A 19,616-nucleotide genomic window follows, 5' to 3' on the forward strand; every position below is an offset into this window, starting at 1 on the left:
CTATAAGCATAAATTAAGAAGATTGTTCCCCAATGAAGACGCGCCTTTGTTGTTGTGACATTACTTCTCAGAGATATATATACACACACACTGATGTTTATTGGATTCATATTACTGCTGTAGATGTTAAAGGTGCTAAATGTAACTTCTTTATACACTGTTGGGTAGTTTCATCTACAGCAATGCATTATATGCTATGTTTGTAGCTCTACTCTCCTGTGAAAACCACATATGTCTTAAAACTAAACGACTCTTTTCAGCTTTGTGACTGCATTTTCAAACTAACCCAAGAGGGTTTTTAAATAGTTTAAGCTTAAGAAGTAGAAGTTCCTCAACCCATAAAGGAACACTTATTCCTTTAGTGTTAGTGGTTTAAAGGTTAGATCAGAAAGACACCAGTACGATCCTGAGATCAGCTTAATGAATTTGGATGGGCAAAGTGAAAGCAGTGCCTGCCCCTTAATATCCCCACAACTGAGGATGCCCATGACTCCCAACTGCTCCAGTGAAGCTGCTCAGTGTCAAGAACACGAGTGGTTGTACCCTGTGTTGTACTGGGCAGCATCTGATATCATTAGTGCACATGACGTCTCTGAAGATTACATCCTTGCTCTCAATAAAACTTCTCTGGATAAATAACATTTAATAAAAAAATTAAGGATTTAATGTTCTAAATGTTTTTTTGATGCGGTCCACTTCATCAATAGTGTAAGTGAACGTTAGTAAAATAGACTTATATTTAATAGTATTCATCTATCAATGTCTTAATTTATACATTTTGACATTTATATACACTAGAATAATAAACAGACCTGTAATAGTTTTTAGTGTTGTATTTAATTGTATTGTAAAGTGCATCTAATATTTTTGCTCCTTTACAAAGGGGACACAATAATGAATACACTGCTCAATATAATGCTGTCCAATATATCATACTTAGTAGGCCTAAACCTCAAAATGTATGTCGTCAAAAACATTTAAAATAAGGTAAAAAGTAAACATTAAAAGTAATGTTACATAAAGGTTAGCCTATCTTTCTCTGCTGACATTGTCAAATACAATATGTGAACTAATTGGAAAAAATGTGAATTTTCGTCGGGAAACATTAAAGCCACCACATGGGGCGCTGGTTACCAAATTATCACATTGTGCTTGTGTGTTTAATATTCTCACCGGGTGTGCCGACGGTTACTGTCCCTCTCTGCGTCACAAACCAATTTACTGGATTGGATCGCCTTCTCGGTATTTGGGTTGGACAGACATATATTTTTATAATGCAATATCTAAATATTTATAGACATCTAATCAAATGTTTAGATTGGTTTCTGAATCACGACTTTCTGTTGTTTTTACATGAACACGTGAACCGCCTGTTTAAATTGTAATGTTGATCACATGACGTTTGACTGGGTGTGTCCAATAACAAACGCACCCCAGTCAGTTCATTGACAGACATGGCTACCACGGAAGTGGGTGAGTAGCTTCACAACTGAATTTTGTTTGAATTATTTCCTTTCTACATAAATGCAGCATTTACCCGAGTTTACAGCAGTTTGTCAGAGCGTATTTCACACACACACACACACACACACACACACACACACACACACACACAACCCTAACACGAGGCTGTTTTCTCCATGTAAAGACCCTCTTAAGGTAACAGCTAACTTAGCTAACCTAGCAGTTGCAGCAATGATGCCCTCCCTAAGCTATCCACTTTATATCTTTAGTCTTAATTATTTATGTTTTATTTCACAATTATCTACAGCATTAGCATTCCTAAATGTCCTTTTGTATAGAATTGAACCCCTTATTTTCCCTTATTTTGTATTTTTTTTAAGTAAACCAGGTCTTGAGACTATTAACTTTTATGTTGACCAATGATGTTGTTCATGTTTGATTCTTAACACTTCAATGACAGTAGACAATGGTCTGCATGTATATATCTATATATGGGTGATTCTTCAACTATGGCCCATTTTGGTCTGGAACTTTTTATAAAAAAATTAAATGTATTTATAGAAATGTTTCAATATGTTTATATTTCTACATCCTGTGTATTAAAACTTCCTGATAGTGGCTATGCTGAATTTCTTTAAATAATATAACATTTTTGTGATTTTATTAAAACAGTCAGAGGAAATCATAATTTCCATCACACCACAAACAGTTGTTTTAAAAGAAAAAATATTTACTATACCTTGTGTTTTCAAAAAGATATTAATTAATAGTACTTATAACTGCACAATTTTCCATACTACAAAACATTTTTAATGGGATTATGTCAATTTGTATGCATTTTTAATTCAAATATGTGTTGTGATGGGGGTGACATTGTGTTACGGAAAAGACTGCTTGTGTTGGAAATGACAGGTCACAAAAACATTTTTAAACAATGTTCAGTTTTATTGTCCCAACACAAAAAAACACAATTTTTAAGGGAAGAACTTCATCATCTAAACTTTAACCTTTTAAGCAGATAAAATGATTTGGCAGAAGATTGCTGGAAACTGCTGAAACCTACAAGCAAGTTGCAAATGTTGCACTTACTATTTAGCGCACAACAAACAAAGTCCCTGATTCATTCTCTTTGGTGGTTTCTTGTCGGTGAATAGTAATTGCAGATATATTTTTGGACCTCACCCCACTGACATTTAATTTAATATACATTTTTACTGATATAAGCCATAACACTCAAATTGTCTTTTCCATCACAATAATCAAAGTGATGGAAATGACTGTTGTGGAAATTACGTTTTGTCACATTATTAGAATCTCATGATTAGCATGATAACGTCTTAATTCAGATGGCATTATATAAACACAAAATAGACGATACCAAATGTTGTTTTTCTTATTATTTCTACATTTAAAGGATATATGAGCTATTTGGAAATTACATTTTCGATTTACCAAATATTGACCTTGATTTTATCTTGTATCACTTCCCTTCATGGAGCTGTCTATGTGCTGCAGCCATGTGCTCTCCTGTCACATGACTGTCTGTTTAAACATTTTTTTCAAAACTCACCAAATTCACATTTTGCATGGTATGATGGAAATGACAGGGACCCCAAGGGACAGGTGTTCTTTTTATAAAACAAGACATGAAATACTAATATCTTACAACACATGATACATTTTATTAAAATGGCCATTTATATGTCATTTGCACATACAATTAATATTAGGTCAATATTAAATAAAAAACTTAGCAGGTTTGAATATCCAAAATCAGGCCCAGGGACAAGTGCTATACAGCAAGAACAACACATAAAAGGCCACTTTTTATGTAATAAAAATAATGACTGGTCTATGATTTAATTTTTGTATGTTCCTTTTGGTGTTAAGTGAGTGTCCCAAAAATAGGAAATGTGTTTTTGTTTTTCTTATTTCTGCCAGGGACACAAAAATGACGATAGTTGAAGAATCACCTGTATACAGTCATTCCTTTAAGCTTATCTGTCTTACTGTCTCTCGATGTCTCTCAGAGCGTAGACGTGGCCAGCTGGCTGCTCTATCCATAGCAGCGGTGGTCATCATTGTGGGAGTCCCTCTGTGGTGGCGAACAACTGAAACGTACCGTGCCTGGTTGCCTGTCAGTCAGATAAAGGAGTTGGCTAATATGCAGGTTTGTTCATGCTTCTTGCTATTAATTACATGTCCTCCATATTTTATTATGTGTAATACATCTACCTACATACAATCTCTTTTTGTTTTTTTGTAGCTACAGTTGAGTGCTGATGTGGAGGTTGTGTTTGCACGTGGAACGGTGACGCCAGAGCAGCAGAAGAAGGTCCCACTGACACAGACACAGGATGAGGAACACACAGTGGATGGTGATTTATTTATTAATACTTTCTGTGCACTTGTGATTACAAAATATGAAGAATGCAGGTAATTATTTTCTCTAATTATTTTGTTTCCAGAGGACACAGCTTTGAGGTACAGGTATGAGACAAAGTACCGCACAGCTACAATAATGGAGGAAGACGCCCTGAACCAGCCCACTGCTGCAGGTGAGATGTTGTCTGTTTGTCAAATGCAGCTTTTAGCTCTTCAGATGCTAACCTTTTGTTATCTCTGTGCTAAACCACAGGTTGTAATTCTTCTCTGTGTCTCTTGTTCTTCTTCTATAGAGGCAGATCTATCTCTGCACACGCTCAGTGAGAGTCCGTGTGGCTCTTTGGTTGTGTATGTGATCCCAGAGTCATCTTCACTGCTGCCTGAGGTTAAAACTAAACTTTTCTTTTCTTTTTTTACTGATTTAGTTTTAAAGAGAACTGTTTGGCTACTGTTTGCCCTTTCCTATTCTGTATTTCCTCAGTTTGTCATTAGTGTGTATGTGTTAAAAGAGTAAATTAATGTCTGTGTGTAGTTTTATGCTTTGATGAATGGTAAAATTAGCTTTTTTCCAGGCTCAAGTAGCTTCACTATTATTTATCCAATATATTCTGTCATTACTGCTTCGAGTCTAACTCCTGACTGTCTAAATGCAGTACTCTCTGCACATCTTTTAAACTGAATTATGAGTCATTTGTGTCACTCTGGATAAGTAGAATATAATAAAATACCCAATACCGAACTGTACCTTCATGCCTCTTAGGATGTCGACGTGTACATCGGTCAGAGACGGACAGCCCTGCTGCGTAATGGTGCCCAGATGAGAGTGGGTAGGACAATAGAGCAATTGTTGGCACATCTGGAGCCTCGGCTCAAGCAGGTGCTGCAGGTGATGTCTTTTAGCCACACCGACATCACCGCTGCCCTCAGCGACAGAGTCCGTCTCAGCCCTGGTAACAAAGAAAGCATTGCTGACAGTATGAGATCCTTTAAATCCAGCCCAGGTTGGTCTTTAATTCAGCACAGCCATAAAGTGAACCATCTCAGTTTCTGTTCCAGTCAGTATATACTTTAACTACGTGAACACTGTCTCCCTGCCTATTTTTCTCTTCTCTTTAGGTTATGAGATAACATTCAGTCTATTGAACCCTGACCCAAAGTCACACCGGCTACACTGGGACATAGAGGGGTCTGTGCAGACCTACATCCAACCTTTGCTGACAAAACTGGCCCCTGTGGCCAACTTTAGCATTGACTCTCAGGTACTGTGAGTGCAAATGTGTAAATGTGCACAACGACATGCTGCCCAGCTGCTGTATGTTCATGAACATATTCTTCTTACAGACCTTATACTATGCCATGCTTGGTGTCAACCCACGCTTTGACAGCAACCGCAGCGCCTACACTCTCAACTGTGACAGCCTCGCTCATGTCATCAATCCTGTGGAGGCCAGACTAGGTAAAATAAAATGCTCACTTCAAATGTTTGCCAAAAAAAAGAAGAATTCTGGTGTATTTATACAATAAATATATATATTTTTTTTGCATTTGATTTTAAGGCTCAAATGCTGCATCTTCCAACCCTGTGTTGAATTTTCTTCTGTACGCCCCGGATGCCCACCATTCACCCCTTTACATTCATGACCGCAAGAAACGGGAAGTGCCCTCTAATGCATTTCACTCTCCACGTTGGGGTGGAATAATGGTAAGATAATAAGGGCAACACTGGGTGAAAGTGACAATACTAGGAATTGTTATAGCTTATTGTAAGTGTAATAATAATAATTGATCAGCCATGCAGTGACTTTGTACTCCTAATCAGTTATATTGGCTACAGATTAAACAAAAAATGCCTTATTTGTGTTTTTATAGGTCTATAATGTTAATGGTTTCTACGGACCAGAGGCTGTGTTCCCTGTTGACATCAACATCGACATGACCAGAGTCATGGGAGTCTTCCTTGCACAGCTTCGGTAAGTGGACACCTACAATACGACAGATATTGCTTTTCTTGTAGACATGAGGTAACTTTCCTGTACCATCATGTCCTGTCAGACTGTTGCTGGGTGTGCAGTCACCGACCGCTCCCCCTGGGTTCCTGGTGGCACCATGCAGCAGCACAGGAATAGCTGATTGGGAGCTGGACCGCCTCATGTGGAGTCGGAGTGTGGAAAATGTTGCAACAGCAACCACCACCATCACCTCACTGGCCCAGCTGCTGGACCAGATAGGCAACATTGTTATCAATGACAACATTGCTGAACAGGTAAAATGAATACACACCTGCATTAATCAATAGGTTTCTATGTTGCCTATTTGTGTGCACATGTGTGAGTGTGCATATCTGGACATGTCAGCCCTCGTTCTGGAGTATATGATCACTAAAATAGTGTTTGACTAGCCTGGTTCCAGACCTCTGAATAGCCCTTCACATCTCAGATTAGTTGAGCAATTCAAACAGGTCTGGTGTTGTGCTCATTGACGGCTGTATCCCCCAGTCAGAGAAACGATTGACCAGTCCGAGCATAGTATCTGGTAGGAATAAGGACCCCATCGACTTGCATAGCTTGCTAGCTACTAACCTCATGAAAAATATCAACAAAAAAGGCAATAAGCATGGAAGACATAAATGCATCTGTGCATGATGTAAGTTGACTTAATGAGTAAGTCTTAATTCAACATTTTTGTAAAGTATTTTTTGGACTCTTTCTAATAGAGATTATTTGAGGGACATTGACGTCATTGACATCTTCTTCTCTTAGCTGCTCCACATAGCAGAACCAAAACATTTGGCCATGCTGCTTTCAGATGAGTTGAAAGTATTCATATTTTAACTTAAACTAAAAACCCATCTATTTTAGTCTGAATTTTATGTAGTATTTTATAATTTTCTGGTTCTATTATTATAATTATTCTATTATCATAATTTACTTTTTATTTTACACCTTTTTGTTTTATCATTTGTCATTATCATAGTTAACATTGCTCATCTTGAAGCAAGTGCATTTAATTTTAAAGGTGCTATATATATGCTTATATAAATAAAGATTGATTGATTGAACATATGTCTTTGATCAATGTGAAAAACATTCATTTAACTGCTACTAGAAATTACTACGGCAGCTTCTGTGTTAACTTCAAAAGACGTTAAGGTGACTGATATGAAACACGCTTCGGTTTGATGAGGGAAAACCAAAAACATTTACCCTCACAACAAGAAATCTGCAAATACGAACACAATGTCAGGCTGAATTAATTAATGAGCAAATTAAAGTGATTAATTTAGTATTTTGAATTTTTTTTTAAATATTGTACCTTTCTATTTACTTTAATTGCATCAGTTGTGATCCAACCTATGATTGTTGTTGTTGTTGTCCCTCAGGTGTCCAGTGCCGTCACGTCTCTGCAGCTGGCTGTGGCTGAGTTGGAGGCCGGCAACCTCGGCTTTGCTCTGCAGTACAGTAAAGAGGCCATCTTGGCATCGGAGCGGGCATTCTTTGACCCTTCACTCCTCCACCTCCTCTACTTTCCGGATGACCAGAAATTTGCTATCTACATACCACTCTTCCTGCCCATGTGTGTGCCTATTTTGCTGTCCCTGCTCAAAATAGTGTCTGAGGCTAGACAGAGACGCAGAGAGAAGCAAGCCAAGAAGGACTGAGAAACACTCAAAGACAAGATGAACACATGAACAAAAACACGTAATGAGCAAACAATTGTGTCAATGGCCTTGACATTTTGTTACAAAGGTATGCATGAAGAAAGACTCTCAGCATTGGGGTGTGGAATTTACAAAACATGTATGTCATGTATGATTTTTATTGTTTCATGTAAGGAATTGTGTTTATCGTAAGTTTTTAATGAATAGATGCCATGTTTGTGTGACACTGTATACTGAGAAGCTTGAACATTTGTAAATGTTTTATATTTGAATTCCACTTGCTATTCTAAGTTATTAACAAATAAAGACTTAAGTTGTAACTCTGGTTTTTGTTCTTTGGTTAGCAAAAATTAAGAATATCTGATTTTATGTCCCTCTCTGGGAACCATCACCTTATCGTGGTGGAGAGGTTTGTGTGTCCCTATGAACCTGAGAGCTGTGTTGTCTGGAGCCTAGTGCTCCTGGTAGGGTCTCCCAAGGCAAATTGGTCTCAGGCGAGGAGCCAGACTTAGAATGGTCCAAAAACGACCTCCTGAAACATAGGGAAAGGAAAGGAGAGACTCACAAGTCCCCGGCTGAGCGCCGCTACATTGGAGTTCACCCCGGTGGACGAGAGGGTCGCCTCCCTATGCCTTCGGGTTATGGGGGGGAAAACTCTGACTGTGGTTTGGGGCATAGGCACAAACAACAGTTTGGAGTATTCGGCCTTCTTGGAGACCCTGAATGGAGCCCTGTAGTAGGGGACTCTGTAGTCTTGCTGGGAGACTTCAACGCACACGTGGGAAACGATGGAGACACGTGGAAAGGCATGATTGGGAGGAAGGGCCTCCCTGATCTAAACCTGAACGGTCGTTTGTTGTTGGACTTCTGTGCTAGTCATGGAATGGCCATAACAAACACCATGTTCGAACATAAGGATGCTCACAAGTGTACGTGGTACCAGAGCACCCTAGGCCAAAGGTCAATGATCAATTTTGTGATCGTATCATCTGATCTGAGGCCGCATGTTTTGGACAGTCGGGTGAAGAGAGGGGCGGAGCTGTCAACTGATTACCATCTAGTGGTGAGTTGGATCAAGGTGTGGGGGAAGACTCTGGACAGATCTGATTGAAGAGGAACAATGCGGATTCCGTCCTGGTCGTGGAACAACGGACCAACTCTTCACTCTCGCAAGGATCCTGGAGGGGGCCTGGGAGTACACCCATCCGGTCTACATGTGTTTTGTGGATCTGGAGAAGGCGTATGACCGGGTCCCCCGGGTGATACTGTGGGAGGTGTTGTGGGAGTCACTTCTGAGGGCCATCCAATCCCTGTATGCCCAAAGCGAGAGTTGTGTCCGGATACTCGGTAGTAAGTCGGACTCGTTCACAGTGAATGTTGGCCTCCACCAGGGCTGCGCTTTATCACCAATCCTGACGATGACGATGGCTGGATGATTTTATGTCATTATTACATTTGCACTTCTAAAGCAATTTATGCCAATTTCTTTATTATCAGAATATTTTTTTAAATTTGTCCCAAGACGTACAATGTTTCACATTTAATACAAAAAACAAAATTTTACCAAACAACAAAACCCTACTATCTATCAATCAATCAATTGTATTTGTCACATGTAATCACATAAATTACAACTCCAGTGAAATGTAATTCCACCTGTGCATTAAAATGTCTGAATATCAATAGTAATAAATACATGCGTATGACAAACATCAGACATTACGACAAGTAAATGCAGAGTAAAACATTACACTGCTGAAGCGTCTTACAATAAGTGCATTTCTACCATGAAGATGCAACCCAAAAAAATGCAAGATTTTAAGAGAGAAGAATTTAATTGTTCCCTTTTACATTCAGTGTTTTACCAAGGATCATTTATAAAACCCAAACACCGATTTAGTAGTTTGAGGAACTAAAGAATTCCTCAACCTCTTCAAATTGTTTTGGCAAATTCTGTTTCCAAAGCTAAGAATGAGCTTTTCACAAACACACACACACACACACACACACACACACACACACACACACACACACACACACACACACACACACACATATTTTAAGCTATGTAATGTACAATCTGCTAAATAAATAAAGCTTTGATTGCTTACGTCCTGTAGGATAAGATTTTCAGCTCAATTTATTGTAGGATGTGACTCGCACTCCAGGGCGGTAGACGGCGGTGTGCGCACATTTAAAGCTAGTTAGTTGTGACCCGTTTCACCACAGAAGAAGAGCGCTTTGTTGGAGGAGGTTTGAGTCGTGGCTTACAACTTTTAGCTCATGTTAATTTGATTTTATTCTCATCCACACTGAAGAATTCAGCTGTAACGTTAAGTAAAAGGCTAATGAGTAATTCGCCGACAGTATATTTTATTAAGTGTAGCACCAAAGCGTCATTTTATCGTTTGTTCTGCGGACGGATACCTGTTTAGCCTACTTGCTAACTTCCTTAGCTAACTGTTATTGTTAGCTAGTTTTGTGCTAACATGTCTGGCGTAGGTCTCGTTAGAGGACCGGCAGGAAGCAACGACTGTCGGATATATGTTGGGAATCTCCCCCCTGACATACGCTCAAAGGATGTTGAAGACTTGTTTTACAAATATGGAGCCATTCGTGATATCGATCTGAAAAACCGAAGAGGAGGACCGCCGTTTGCCTTCGTTCAGTTCGAGGACGCGAGGTGAGCTGCATTCTCCCGCCACGTTCGACGCTATGTCCCTAATATAATTAGCTTACATACAAACGTGTTTTGAAAGCTGTTGGTCCTATAAACTCATTTAAATGACCACGTACACTCAGTCGAGAGTTTATTAGGTACAACCTGCAATAAATCATACCTTCGTGAATGTTCAAACTACTTGGGAGATTTGGAGGGAGTCTTTTGTGGTGCTATTTGATGACATAACGTAGTATTGGCCCATACTGAGAAGTGCTTCTAATATTAACGCTACCCTTATTTAGACTTATTTTAGACTATTTAGTTTTAGTTGGGTAACGTTAGGGTGTGTTTAATAAACCGGATCTATATTATCCAACGATACGAAATTTGATACAAAAATGCAAATGTGGTTGCAGTAACCCTTACCACTCGATATAATCTAGCACGGAAACATTACTACAGATAAATAATTATCGATCTAGCTAGTTTAGTTAAATAAAATTGTGTTGCATGAGACTGATCTAACTAGCCAATTTAATTGAAATGTTTCATGCGAGAAGATTCACAGCCAGCTTACGTGCAAACATGTTCTCAAAATATGTTTGCTGTTCTAACTTCAACCTGACAAACTAGTTTGTAAAACCAAATATGGAATGATATTATAATGTAAAGCTCCTATTATTATTATTATTATTATTATTATTATTATTATTATTTAATAATATAATATAAATGAATGGATTAATCATTCATGTAATGTAAAACATTTAATTCAAATATTCTCTGGTTCAAGGCTTCCAAATTCTCAAATGTGAACATTTGCTGCTTTTCTAGTCTTGCATAGTAAATTGAATATCTTTTAATCAGATGGACCAAGATGCATGATGACATTAAAGTACCTTGGGCTCTAGGAAACTCTGAAGGTCACTATAATGTAAGGTTTTATGGAAGGAAAGGCAATTAAATCCATTAAAGGAAACGATAAGCGACAGTTATTGATTATAATTAATCACAATAAGATTAACATTTCTTGACTCGGATATCCCTTGTCAGGACGTACACTAATTCAGCAAGATGCATTTATCTCCTAGGTTTCATCAGTATAGGCCAGTTTGTGAGATGGCTTGTTGCAACCCAAACAAATATATCGGCCTCACTGATACCTGGGGTTCTTTTAACGAGTAGTGCTGTTTGTGCTTATTTAGCTGATTTTGAAGTTTGATTATTCTTAACTGTTGGGTTTCACAGGGATTCTGAGGATGCTGTGTACGGGCGTGATGGATATGACTACGATGGCTACCGCCTGCGTGTTGAGTTTCCTAGAAGTGGACGGGGGGGAGGAGGAGGAGGAGGGGGTGGGGGTGGTGGTCGTGGTGGTGGTGATGGTGGACCAATGGGACCCCAGAGTCGAAGGCATGGCCCCCCCTCCCGACGCTCTGAGTACAGGGTTCTTGTGTCAGGTGGGTTATGTGATCCTCCCTCTGCAGGTTGTGCTTATCTCTTTACTGAAGTGTATAGATGAATGTATAAATCTTACACCACCTTTTCCTGTCAGGTCTTCCTTCCAGTGGAAGCTGGCAGGACCTGAAGGATCACATGCGAGAGGCAGGTGATGTATGTTATGCTGATGTGTACCGTGATGGCACCGGGGTAGTGGAGTTTGTACGCAAAGAAGACATGAGCTACGCTGTCCGTCATTTGGATAACACCAAGTTTCGCTCTCATGAGGTATGTAAAGGTTTAGCCTAAAGTTAACTTGATAAAAAATGGCTGGACTACACCATGGATCCTTAAAAAAAATCTTAAAACACCTTAAACTTAGATTTTGATATTCAAGGTCTTAAAATGTCTGGAATTGTGGGAGGGGAAACATTAAGTTTGGGTTTGGGTCTGCGAGGTTTGTTATGCATCATTAAATTGAGTGTTCTAAACTGATTTCCCCCCTTTTTATTATTATTTATTATTAAGTTTGTAGCAGTAAGATTACATTAATTCTAGAGTTTTTACTTTTTATTCTAAAATTGACTGAATCCCGTTATAATGGTGATGTGATTTTATTTATATATATATATATATTTATATTTATATTTATTATTATTTATTATTTTTTAAATAAAAATAAATAACTTTCACCCCCTGAAGAATTTTCATTTAAGTTGTCTACACGGTTTTATTAGCTATTGTGCACTGAATATTTCTCTGACTCAAATTCAATAACAGTGCATACTGAAGTGTAGGTTTAAAAAAAAAAAAAAGTAATTTTGTATTTAAAAATATGCAGATAGCCCAGTCACGGTTAAGTTAAAATGTTTATGTAATGTAGCTTTCCATCGTTATTCTGGCTAGGCACTTAATTTGTGGAGTGATGATGACAGTGATTAAAGCATGTTAAGAATAAGCTTCAATGATTGCTGTATTTATGAGAATGTTTTGGCCAAACATACATTGATATATTTTGGTCCAAGTAAAAGCTTTACTAATGAACCACAAAATGGATGTTTTGTAAGTTAAGCAGCTACACAAGGCGGAACCTCCAATTTTGGCTATTGGCGTGGCTGATAAACGTCTGAAGAGTATGGATCAAGGCACTGGTCCATGTGTTACTTCGGCAACTGCATCTATAAGCACATTAAATGTACAAATGCAGCTTTGAGCACTGATATGATCCCCAAAACATTTATTATGACGGCAGGTACTTCCTTCCCTTGTCTACCGGAGTCTCATGTAGCAACTTACTCATGGTAACGGATACTTAATTGTATGTGTGTGTGTGTGTGTATGTGTGTTTTTTTTAGGGAGAGACGGCCTACATTCGCGTTAAGGTGGACGGTCCTCGCAGTCCCAGCTATGGTCGTTCTCGCTCTCGTAGTCGCAGCCGTAGCCGAAGCAGGAGCGGGTCACGTCGCAGCAGAGGGTCTCCACGTTACTCCCCTCGCCGCTCCCGCTCCCGCACCTAGATCCACCCTAGCTAAAGCAATGGTGTGCCTCGGAGCCGGAGAGGAAATCTTCACATCACTCAAAAAATCCTGTATACTCACCACGGATCATCTCATACACTGTTTTCTCGTGTGTTCCCTATTCCCCCACTTTTTGTTGCAGTTTTCTTTTTTTAGTTTTCATTTTTGTACACGGCCCGTTTCACTCTGTCGTTCTTCCTTTTCCCCTTCGCATCGGTTTTCTGCTAACCATCTCTCACCCTCTGTAATATTTCTTCTACTTGTCCTCGTACACTTTGTTTTGTTTCCTTTTGGAAATATTTTACTTCTTTTTAAGCATATACTACTGTCCTTTGACCCTCTTGTGTGTCTCTCTGTAGAGTTCAGAGGAACAGGATAGGATGGGAACAGAGGAAACAGTTCATATTAGGATAAACAGGAGGAGGAGTCAAATATGGCACCAATGGTATGATGGCTGTGCCTTGTCAACTGTGAAATCTGCATTATAAGGCTGTTCAGTTTTTTTTTTTTTTTTTTTACATACAATTGACAATAGTGTCTAATGTTTTCAGTTGTAACAAGTTCTGTATACCACTTTGTATTTGGAGACCCAAAGCTTGTGTTTTATTGCTTTTGCTCATCTTATAGCCTCCAAGTAAATCTTTTTTTGGGACTGATCATAGAAGGTGTTCCCTGTTTTTCTCAAAGTAAACTCCCTGGTAGATGCTTTTATTGACATTTTATCTTAGTATTTTCTGAAGGTGTGATTCTAACTTACCTCCTTCTCTTTGGTTCTGCTGGTATTCTGAAGGTTTGGACTGGGCTCATTGTCCCCCATTCCGGAGCCGGATCAGGATTCAGGATCAGATCAGGATTAGGATTAGGCTTCAGGATGGATACATGGATCAGGAGCATGGGAGCATTTTACCGGGAGAGGATCCTGACCCCCGGCCCTGTCCACATAACCCCATCAAACTGGAAATAGGGAAATATTCGAACTAAATTGGCTTTCAAATAATAAAAAAAAAAAATCCATTTTGAGGGGGACCTCAGAGACACAATTACTGACGGCACTGTGACGAGTGATTTATTTTTCAGATTTTTGTTTTTCAAAATTATAAAAAAGAAGAGCAAAGCACAGCTCAAAACCAGGAGGAGGGCTGGGAGGTGAAGGATGGAACCACACGCTTAAGGAGAGTGGTAAATAGTGGGCGACCATTAACAGCGGAGGAGGGAGGGGGGGACTAGGACGCGACAAGGGAATGTGACCTTAATGTGGTTTGTATCTTTTTCTTAGGTCAGTGTTTTGCTGCAGATGATGATTTCTGATTTTCTGAAGTATAAATCTCCAGTATCCTAAAGCTTTATTCTCTTTTAATAAAACTTTCAATAACATAAGTTTAGTGTTTGTGTTTTTCTTTCCCAGTATGTCCAACATCACAGAAGAAGGTTGGTCACAAAATGTACACATGTTGCCCAATTGTGTTCCGGGTAGTAACCAGTTTCTAAAGGACTTGATTCCTGATAATGGTTTTAGTGTGCCAATTTTGTTTAACTTTTCTACCAGTAAAAGGTCAAGTAGGTGTGTTATATTTGACTTAAAAGTCCCTCATTTAATCTATATGGGTCATATTTTATAAGATCTTATTTTGTATGTGAAAAGCAACTAGTAACTCCAGCTTTAACGCAATGTACTAAAATTAAGAAGTGCAATATTTGCCTCTGAAAATGGGTGAGGGTAAAGTTATATAAATTTAATAACTTGTGTAGAAGTGCCTCTAAATTGACTTTATGAAGTAGAAGAACAATTCACATTAACAACTTTTTTTTAAATTGTTGAAGGAATTATTGACAGGAAATGTGTGCTTGAACCAAACTAATAAAAACAGAGCACTATATGATTAACTCATATTTGATCTAATTCACTGGTGTAAAGTTTGTTTGAAATGCCTCTTAGGTGTTACATTTTTTATTTTTTTTACTGTTTCTCCTGTATTTTTTCATTTAAACATGAAGCTGAAATAAATATAAACAGTCATAGTATTTTGAAAGCAGTTTTCTGACACCCTGGCCCTGGCCACAAAACTCCCATCAAACCAGAAAAAATAAAACTAATTTGACCTTCAGTCAAAATAAAATGTTAAATGTAATTCTGGAATTAAATTGTGCATGTTTTCAGAAATCAACTGAGCTTTCATTACAGCTACAATATCTATGATCGTGTTACCTTCCTTTTCTTCCAAATTTTTAGAGGTTTTCCTGAAAGATTTGACTAATCCAGTTTCATAAATCAGTTTTTCAAAGGAGGAAGGCAGAATTTGATGTTCGTACTGTCATTAATGCGTTGCTTTTGAGAGCTAGATTGCCAATATCTAAAGTGGTTAAGTAGTTTTTTTGGCATTATGGGATTGGGTTCTTATTTGGAAACTAAATCAAGGGATGTGGGACGTGCCACAATGCCAGTGTGTGATAGATAACATTGTTTTTAATATTTTGTAACGCTATTCTCTTATATGTATATTTACAACTGGCCTGGGACCAATAGTCTTAACAATGCATATTCAGGTCGTGGATATAACCTTCCCTGTTTGGGTCTAATCTGATTTTAAAGCGTTGCAAACTCTCCAAATTATGCAGAACAATATCGATCAACCCTATTGGATCAATCATTTTCTCTGAGGGGAGGATGGGAGGGGATTGAAAACAATGCATTCTGGGTGGAAATAAGATGCAGGCACTGTCCGCAAGTGAAAAACGCTGTCACCAGGGTGGAGGCTTCCGTCTAGCCAATCAGATAGCGGATGTGATTTGGAGGGCGGAGCAGAGACGCACGCTTTCTTATCATAAATTAACGAAAAACAGTCCAGCTGCCCGTAACGTACAACTCTAAACAATTTAACTTCGTTGAAAGACGGTAAGCTTTAACTGTATGTGTGATAGTGTGCATTTCTGTGTGTATTGCTGATACAACCTGTGCCCCGTACGTCAGCAGGTGAGAGGGAACAATACTGAGGCTTCTGTTGCTGGCATGCTAATCTCGCTAGAGCCTCTTGTATTTTGAGAAGATGTATTTGAATGCTCCTGCCACTTTCTTTAATTTGTTGTTTGCTAATCTGATAATTTGAGTTGTATTATAGATTTATATTTGAATATATGTGGGAATCAGTGTTTCTTCACAAGCAGCATTACATCAAAGTTGTAATGCTTTCAGCTGTACAGTGCAGGTGCAGATATGTATGTCATGTCAGCAACCTTCTTTTATGGCTTCCTGTGATGCGTGCAAACAGGAGCCGTTGTTTGTCTCACTAACCCACATTGCTGAGGTGTCTATATAACTGCACTAAGAATGATCCAGAGGAATTCGTCAGTGTACATGTGAGGGGATCAAGGTTTTTCCTCGGAAGTTATCCAAATGATTGGTTCTCGTCAGGAGGCCTCCCATTCAGTTAATTGGATTGGATAGTTGCCCGTCTCATTTAACTCTAATCATGAATTCAAAATGCAAACAATTCGACTCATAACTACAACTACTGACTGTTGGCGGTTGAAAATTGAACAAGGCTCACTGTTTGCATTGGAACTAGTAGGAACTATGTGCACAATATCTCTTACTTTTTCTCCTTTGCAGTCAAAAAGCCAAAATGTCCGACAAGAAGGCAGTGATCAAGAATGCAGACATGTCTGATGAAATGCAGCAGGATGCAGTGGACTGTGCCATGCAGGCTATGGAAAAGTACAACATTGAGAAGGATATCGCTGCCTATGTCAAAAAGGTACATTAGATCAATATCAAATGAGTAATACAAACATAACATTTATTGAAACCTATTGTGAATGATATGCTAATTGTCATTGTCGGCCCTGCAGGAGTTTGACAAGAAGTACAACCCCACATGGCATTGCATTGTTGGGAGGAACTTTGGCAGCTACGTGACGCACGAGACTAAGCATTTCATCTACTTCTACCTGGGCCAAGTGGCCATACTACTGTTCAAGTCAGGCTGATATCCAAACATGCCCTCCGAAAACTACTTTTAATTCAGCCCTTAATACTTCTGTGCCACGCTGTACATTTGCAGACATGCCTACCTCCTGGTTTCCTGCTTGCTTCAGTCTGTTATTGTTTGCCACCTACAACACTAACACCATCGGTGGATGGCGATTTAGTCATGCCCGGACTGGTAATGTACTGCTAATAGAAAATTTCAATTTAAAACTACTGCCCATTCCAGCACTCTGTCAAGCATTTTCACATCTGACAGAATCATGATTCATAATTTCCGGATATTATTTTTGCTGTGCATTGATGCATGGACCTTTGTACATTGTTTCGTATGAATATGTTGTATAATAACTTATTTTTCATGGAATTTAAACAAGCAGCAGAGTTTTTTGTTGAAATGCCTTTTTAATTTTCAGTATTGACTGAGATTGAATATAAATTCCAAGACTGTTGCTTACTTAATAAAGAAAATTACATGCCAAGAAACTTAAAGTTTTGTACATGCTTGAACATTCCTGTTTCCACTTCAGTTGTGAATCTTTACAATGTTAGTGCTGTAAATCTCTGGAATGTAATTTAGTGTGCAGTTTGGTATTGTGATATTTTCATGTTGAGCACAAAACAAATTTGACACAGTAAATTGGTTCAAAATGTGTATTGTGTGCCTTGACTTTGCCTCACTTGCATGTACTAAGATCAAATGTATTGACATTCTGATCACATTATTGTGAACTGAGGCACACTTGTGTTCTCGGAAGCTACAAACAAGTCACATTTTGTTTTTAAATGTGTTCTCACACACTCCAGAATAACAGTTTCCAAATGCTGGGGGATATAGTGCTCTATTAGAACAGGCAGATGTGGGTACTTAAAAAGACTACCTCAGCACAAAATAAAATTGAGATTTAAATATTCAACACTGGTGGAAGGCTTTTTATATTAAAAAAGCATCAGGTAAAGTGTTAAGGGTAACACTCTAAGAATGTCCAGCAGAGGGATTATATTAACCTAACTCTAAAATATCAAGATACTTAATACTACTGCCTTAAATTTTAATGGAAGTGTTCTCCTGTATGTCCTACGCTTAACTGACATCCAGCAATGCACTGTTATAGGTTTAACTACCTTACACAAATGAATCAAAAGGACCTTCAACATGATCAGCTGCAACATTAAAATGCTACATCTACATCAGGGGTTCTCAACGGGGGCGTCCAGAGGACGTTGGGGGGTGCTGGAATCAATATTTTAGAAAGGGGTGTACGTTGTTCCAGAGCAACCTAGGCCAAAGGTCAATGATCGATTTCGTAATCGTATCTTATCTGAGGCCGCATGTTTTAGACACTCGGGTGAAGAGAGGGGCGGAGCTGTCAACTGATCACCATCTGGTGGTGAGTTGAATCAAGGGGTGGGGGAAGACTCTGGACAGACCTGGTAAGCCCAAACGGGTAGTGCGGGTGAACTGGGAACGTCTGGAGGAAGCCCCTGTCCTGGAGATCTTCAACTCACACCTCCGGCGGAGCTTTTCAGACATTCCTGTGGAGGTTGGGGGCATTGAACCTGAGTGGACGATGTTGAAAACCTATTGCTGAAGCTGCGGTGATGAGCTGTGTTCTCAAGGTCTTAGGTGCCTCAAGGGCCGGTAACCCTCGAACACCGTGGTGGACCCCGGTGGTCAGGGAAGAAGTCTGACTGAAGAAGGAGTCCTTCCGGGTTATGTTATTCAGGAGGACTCCGGAAACACTTGCAGGGTACTGAAGGACTAGAAGGATGGCAGCCTCTGCCGTGGCAGAGGCAAAGCAGCGGGCGTGGGAGAAGTTCGGAGAAGCTATGGAGAAGGGCTTCCGTTCGGCACCAAGGTGCTTCTGGTAAACCATCCTGGCACCTCAGGAGGGGAAGAGGGGAACCATCCAAGCTGTGTACAGCAAGGGTGGGACCCTGCTGACTTTGACTGAGAAGGTTATCGGGCGGTGGAAGGAGCACTTTGAGGAACTCCTGAATCCGACTAACACGCCCTCTATGGTAGAGGTAGAGCTGGAAGTTGATGGGGGATCATCGTCAATTTCCCTGACGGAAGTCACTGAGGTAGTCAAACAACTCCACAGTGGCAAAGCCGCAGTGGTTGATGAGATCTGTCCAAAAATGCTGAAGGCTTTGGGTGTTGAGAGGCTGTCTTGGTTGACACGCCTCGGCAACATTGCGTGGAAGTCTGGGACAGTGCAGACCGGGGTGGAAGTTCCCCTATTTAAAAGGGGGACCAGAGAATGTGTGCCAACTACAGGGGTATCACACTTCTCAGCCTCCCTGGTAAAGTACTCCAAGGTACTGGAAAGGAGGGTTCGGCCGGTAGTCGAACCTCTGATTGAAGAGGAACAATGCGGATTCCGTCCTGGTCGTGGAACAACGGACCAACTCTTCACTCTCGCAAGGATCCTGGAGGGGGCCTGGGAGTACGCCCATCTGGCCTACATGTGTTTTGTGGATCTGGAGAAGGCATATGACCGGGTC

At 39.6% G+C, this 19,616-nt stretch overlaps 3 protein-coding genes across 6 annotated transcripts; all 3 read left to right on the forward strand.

The window, feature by feature from the left end:
* The first annotated feature begins 1,172 nt into the window (after positions 1 to 1,172).
* Positions 1,173 to 7,827, forward strand: pigs (phosphatidylinositol glycan anchor biosynthesis, class S). 2 transcript variants are annotated; one of them, XM_029447372.1, is made up of 12 exons: positions 1,173 to 1,473; positions 3,495 to 3,634; positions 3,731 to 3,842; positions 3,933 to 4,022; positions 4,143 to 4,234; positions 4,610 to 4,850; positions 4,966 to 5,108; positions 5,191 to 5,305; positions 5,406 to 5,551; positions 5,719 to 5,819; positions 5,902 to 6,112; positions 7,229 to 7,827. In XM_029447372.1, the coding sequence occupies exons 1-12, from the start codon at positions 1,455 to 1,457 to the stop codon at positions 7,505 to 7,507; spliced, it is 1,689 nt and encodes a 562-aa protein (XP_029303232.1). In that variant the 5' UTR covers positions 1,173 to 1,454; the 3' UTR covers positions 7,508 to 7,827. The 2 variants fall into 2 exon arrangements, with proteins under 2 accessions (XP_029303232.1, XP_029303233.1); XM_029447373.1 differs by lacking the exon at positions 1,173 to 1,473 and adding an exon at positions 1,618 to 1,659.
* A 1,882-nt stretch (positions 7,828 to 9,709) lies between these two features.
* srsf1b (serine and arginine rich splicing factor 1b) lies at positions 9,710 to 14,503 on the forward strand. Of its 2 annotated transcripts, XR_003833410.1 has the most exons (5): positions 9,710 to 10,190; positions 11,418 to 11,629; positions 11,725 to 11,897; positions 12,965 to 13,571; positions 13,917 to 14,503. XR_003833410.1 is itself a non-coding variant. In XM_029447814.1 (4 exons), exons 1-4 carry the CDS (start codon positions 9,997 to 9,999, stop codon positions 13,124 to 13,126), a joined length of 741 nt encoding a protein of 246 aa, XP_029303674.1. In that variant the 5' UTR covers positions 9,710 to 9,996; the 3' UTR covers positions 13,127 to 14,503. The 2 variants fall into 2 exon arrangements, 1 of the variants encoding a protein (XP_029303674.1); XM_029447814.1 differs by having other exon boundaries at positions 12,965 to 14,503.
* A 1,357-nt stretch (positions 14,504 to 15,860) lies between these two features.
* On the forward strand, positions 15,861 to 17,763 carry dynll2b (dynein, light chain, LC8-type 2b). Of its 2 annotated transcripts, none has more exons than XM_029447815.1 (3): positions 15,861 to 16,019; positions 16,734 to 16,878; positions 16,973 to 17,763. In XM_029447815.1, the coding sequence occupies exons 2-3, from the start codon at positions 16,747 to 16,749 to the stop codon at positions 17,108 to 17,110; spliced, it is 270 nt and encodes an 89-aa protein (XP_029303675.1). In that variant the 5' UTR covers positions 15,861 to 16,019; positions 16,734 to 16,746; the 3' UTR covers positions 17,111 to 17,763. The 2 variants fall into 2 exon arrangements, with proteins under 2 accessions (XP_029303675.1, XP_029303676.1); XM_029447816.1 differs by having other exon boundaries at positions 15,979 to 16,097.
* The last annotated feature ends 1,853 nt before the right edge of the window (positions 17,764 to 19,616 follow it).

The sequence above is a fragment of the Cottoperca gobio genome, chromosome 14 (genome assembly GCF_900634415.1).
Source record: "Cottoperca gobio chromosome 14, fCotGob3.1, whole genome shotgun sequence".
NCBI classification, from domain to species: Eukaryota; Metazoa; Chordata; class Actinopteri; order Perciformes; family Bovichtidae; genus Cottoperca; species Cottoperca gobio.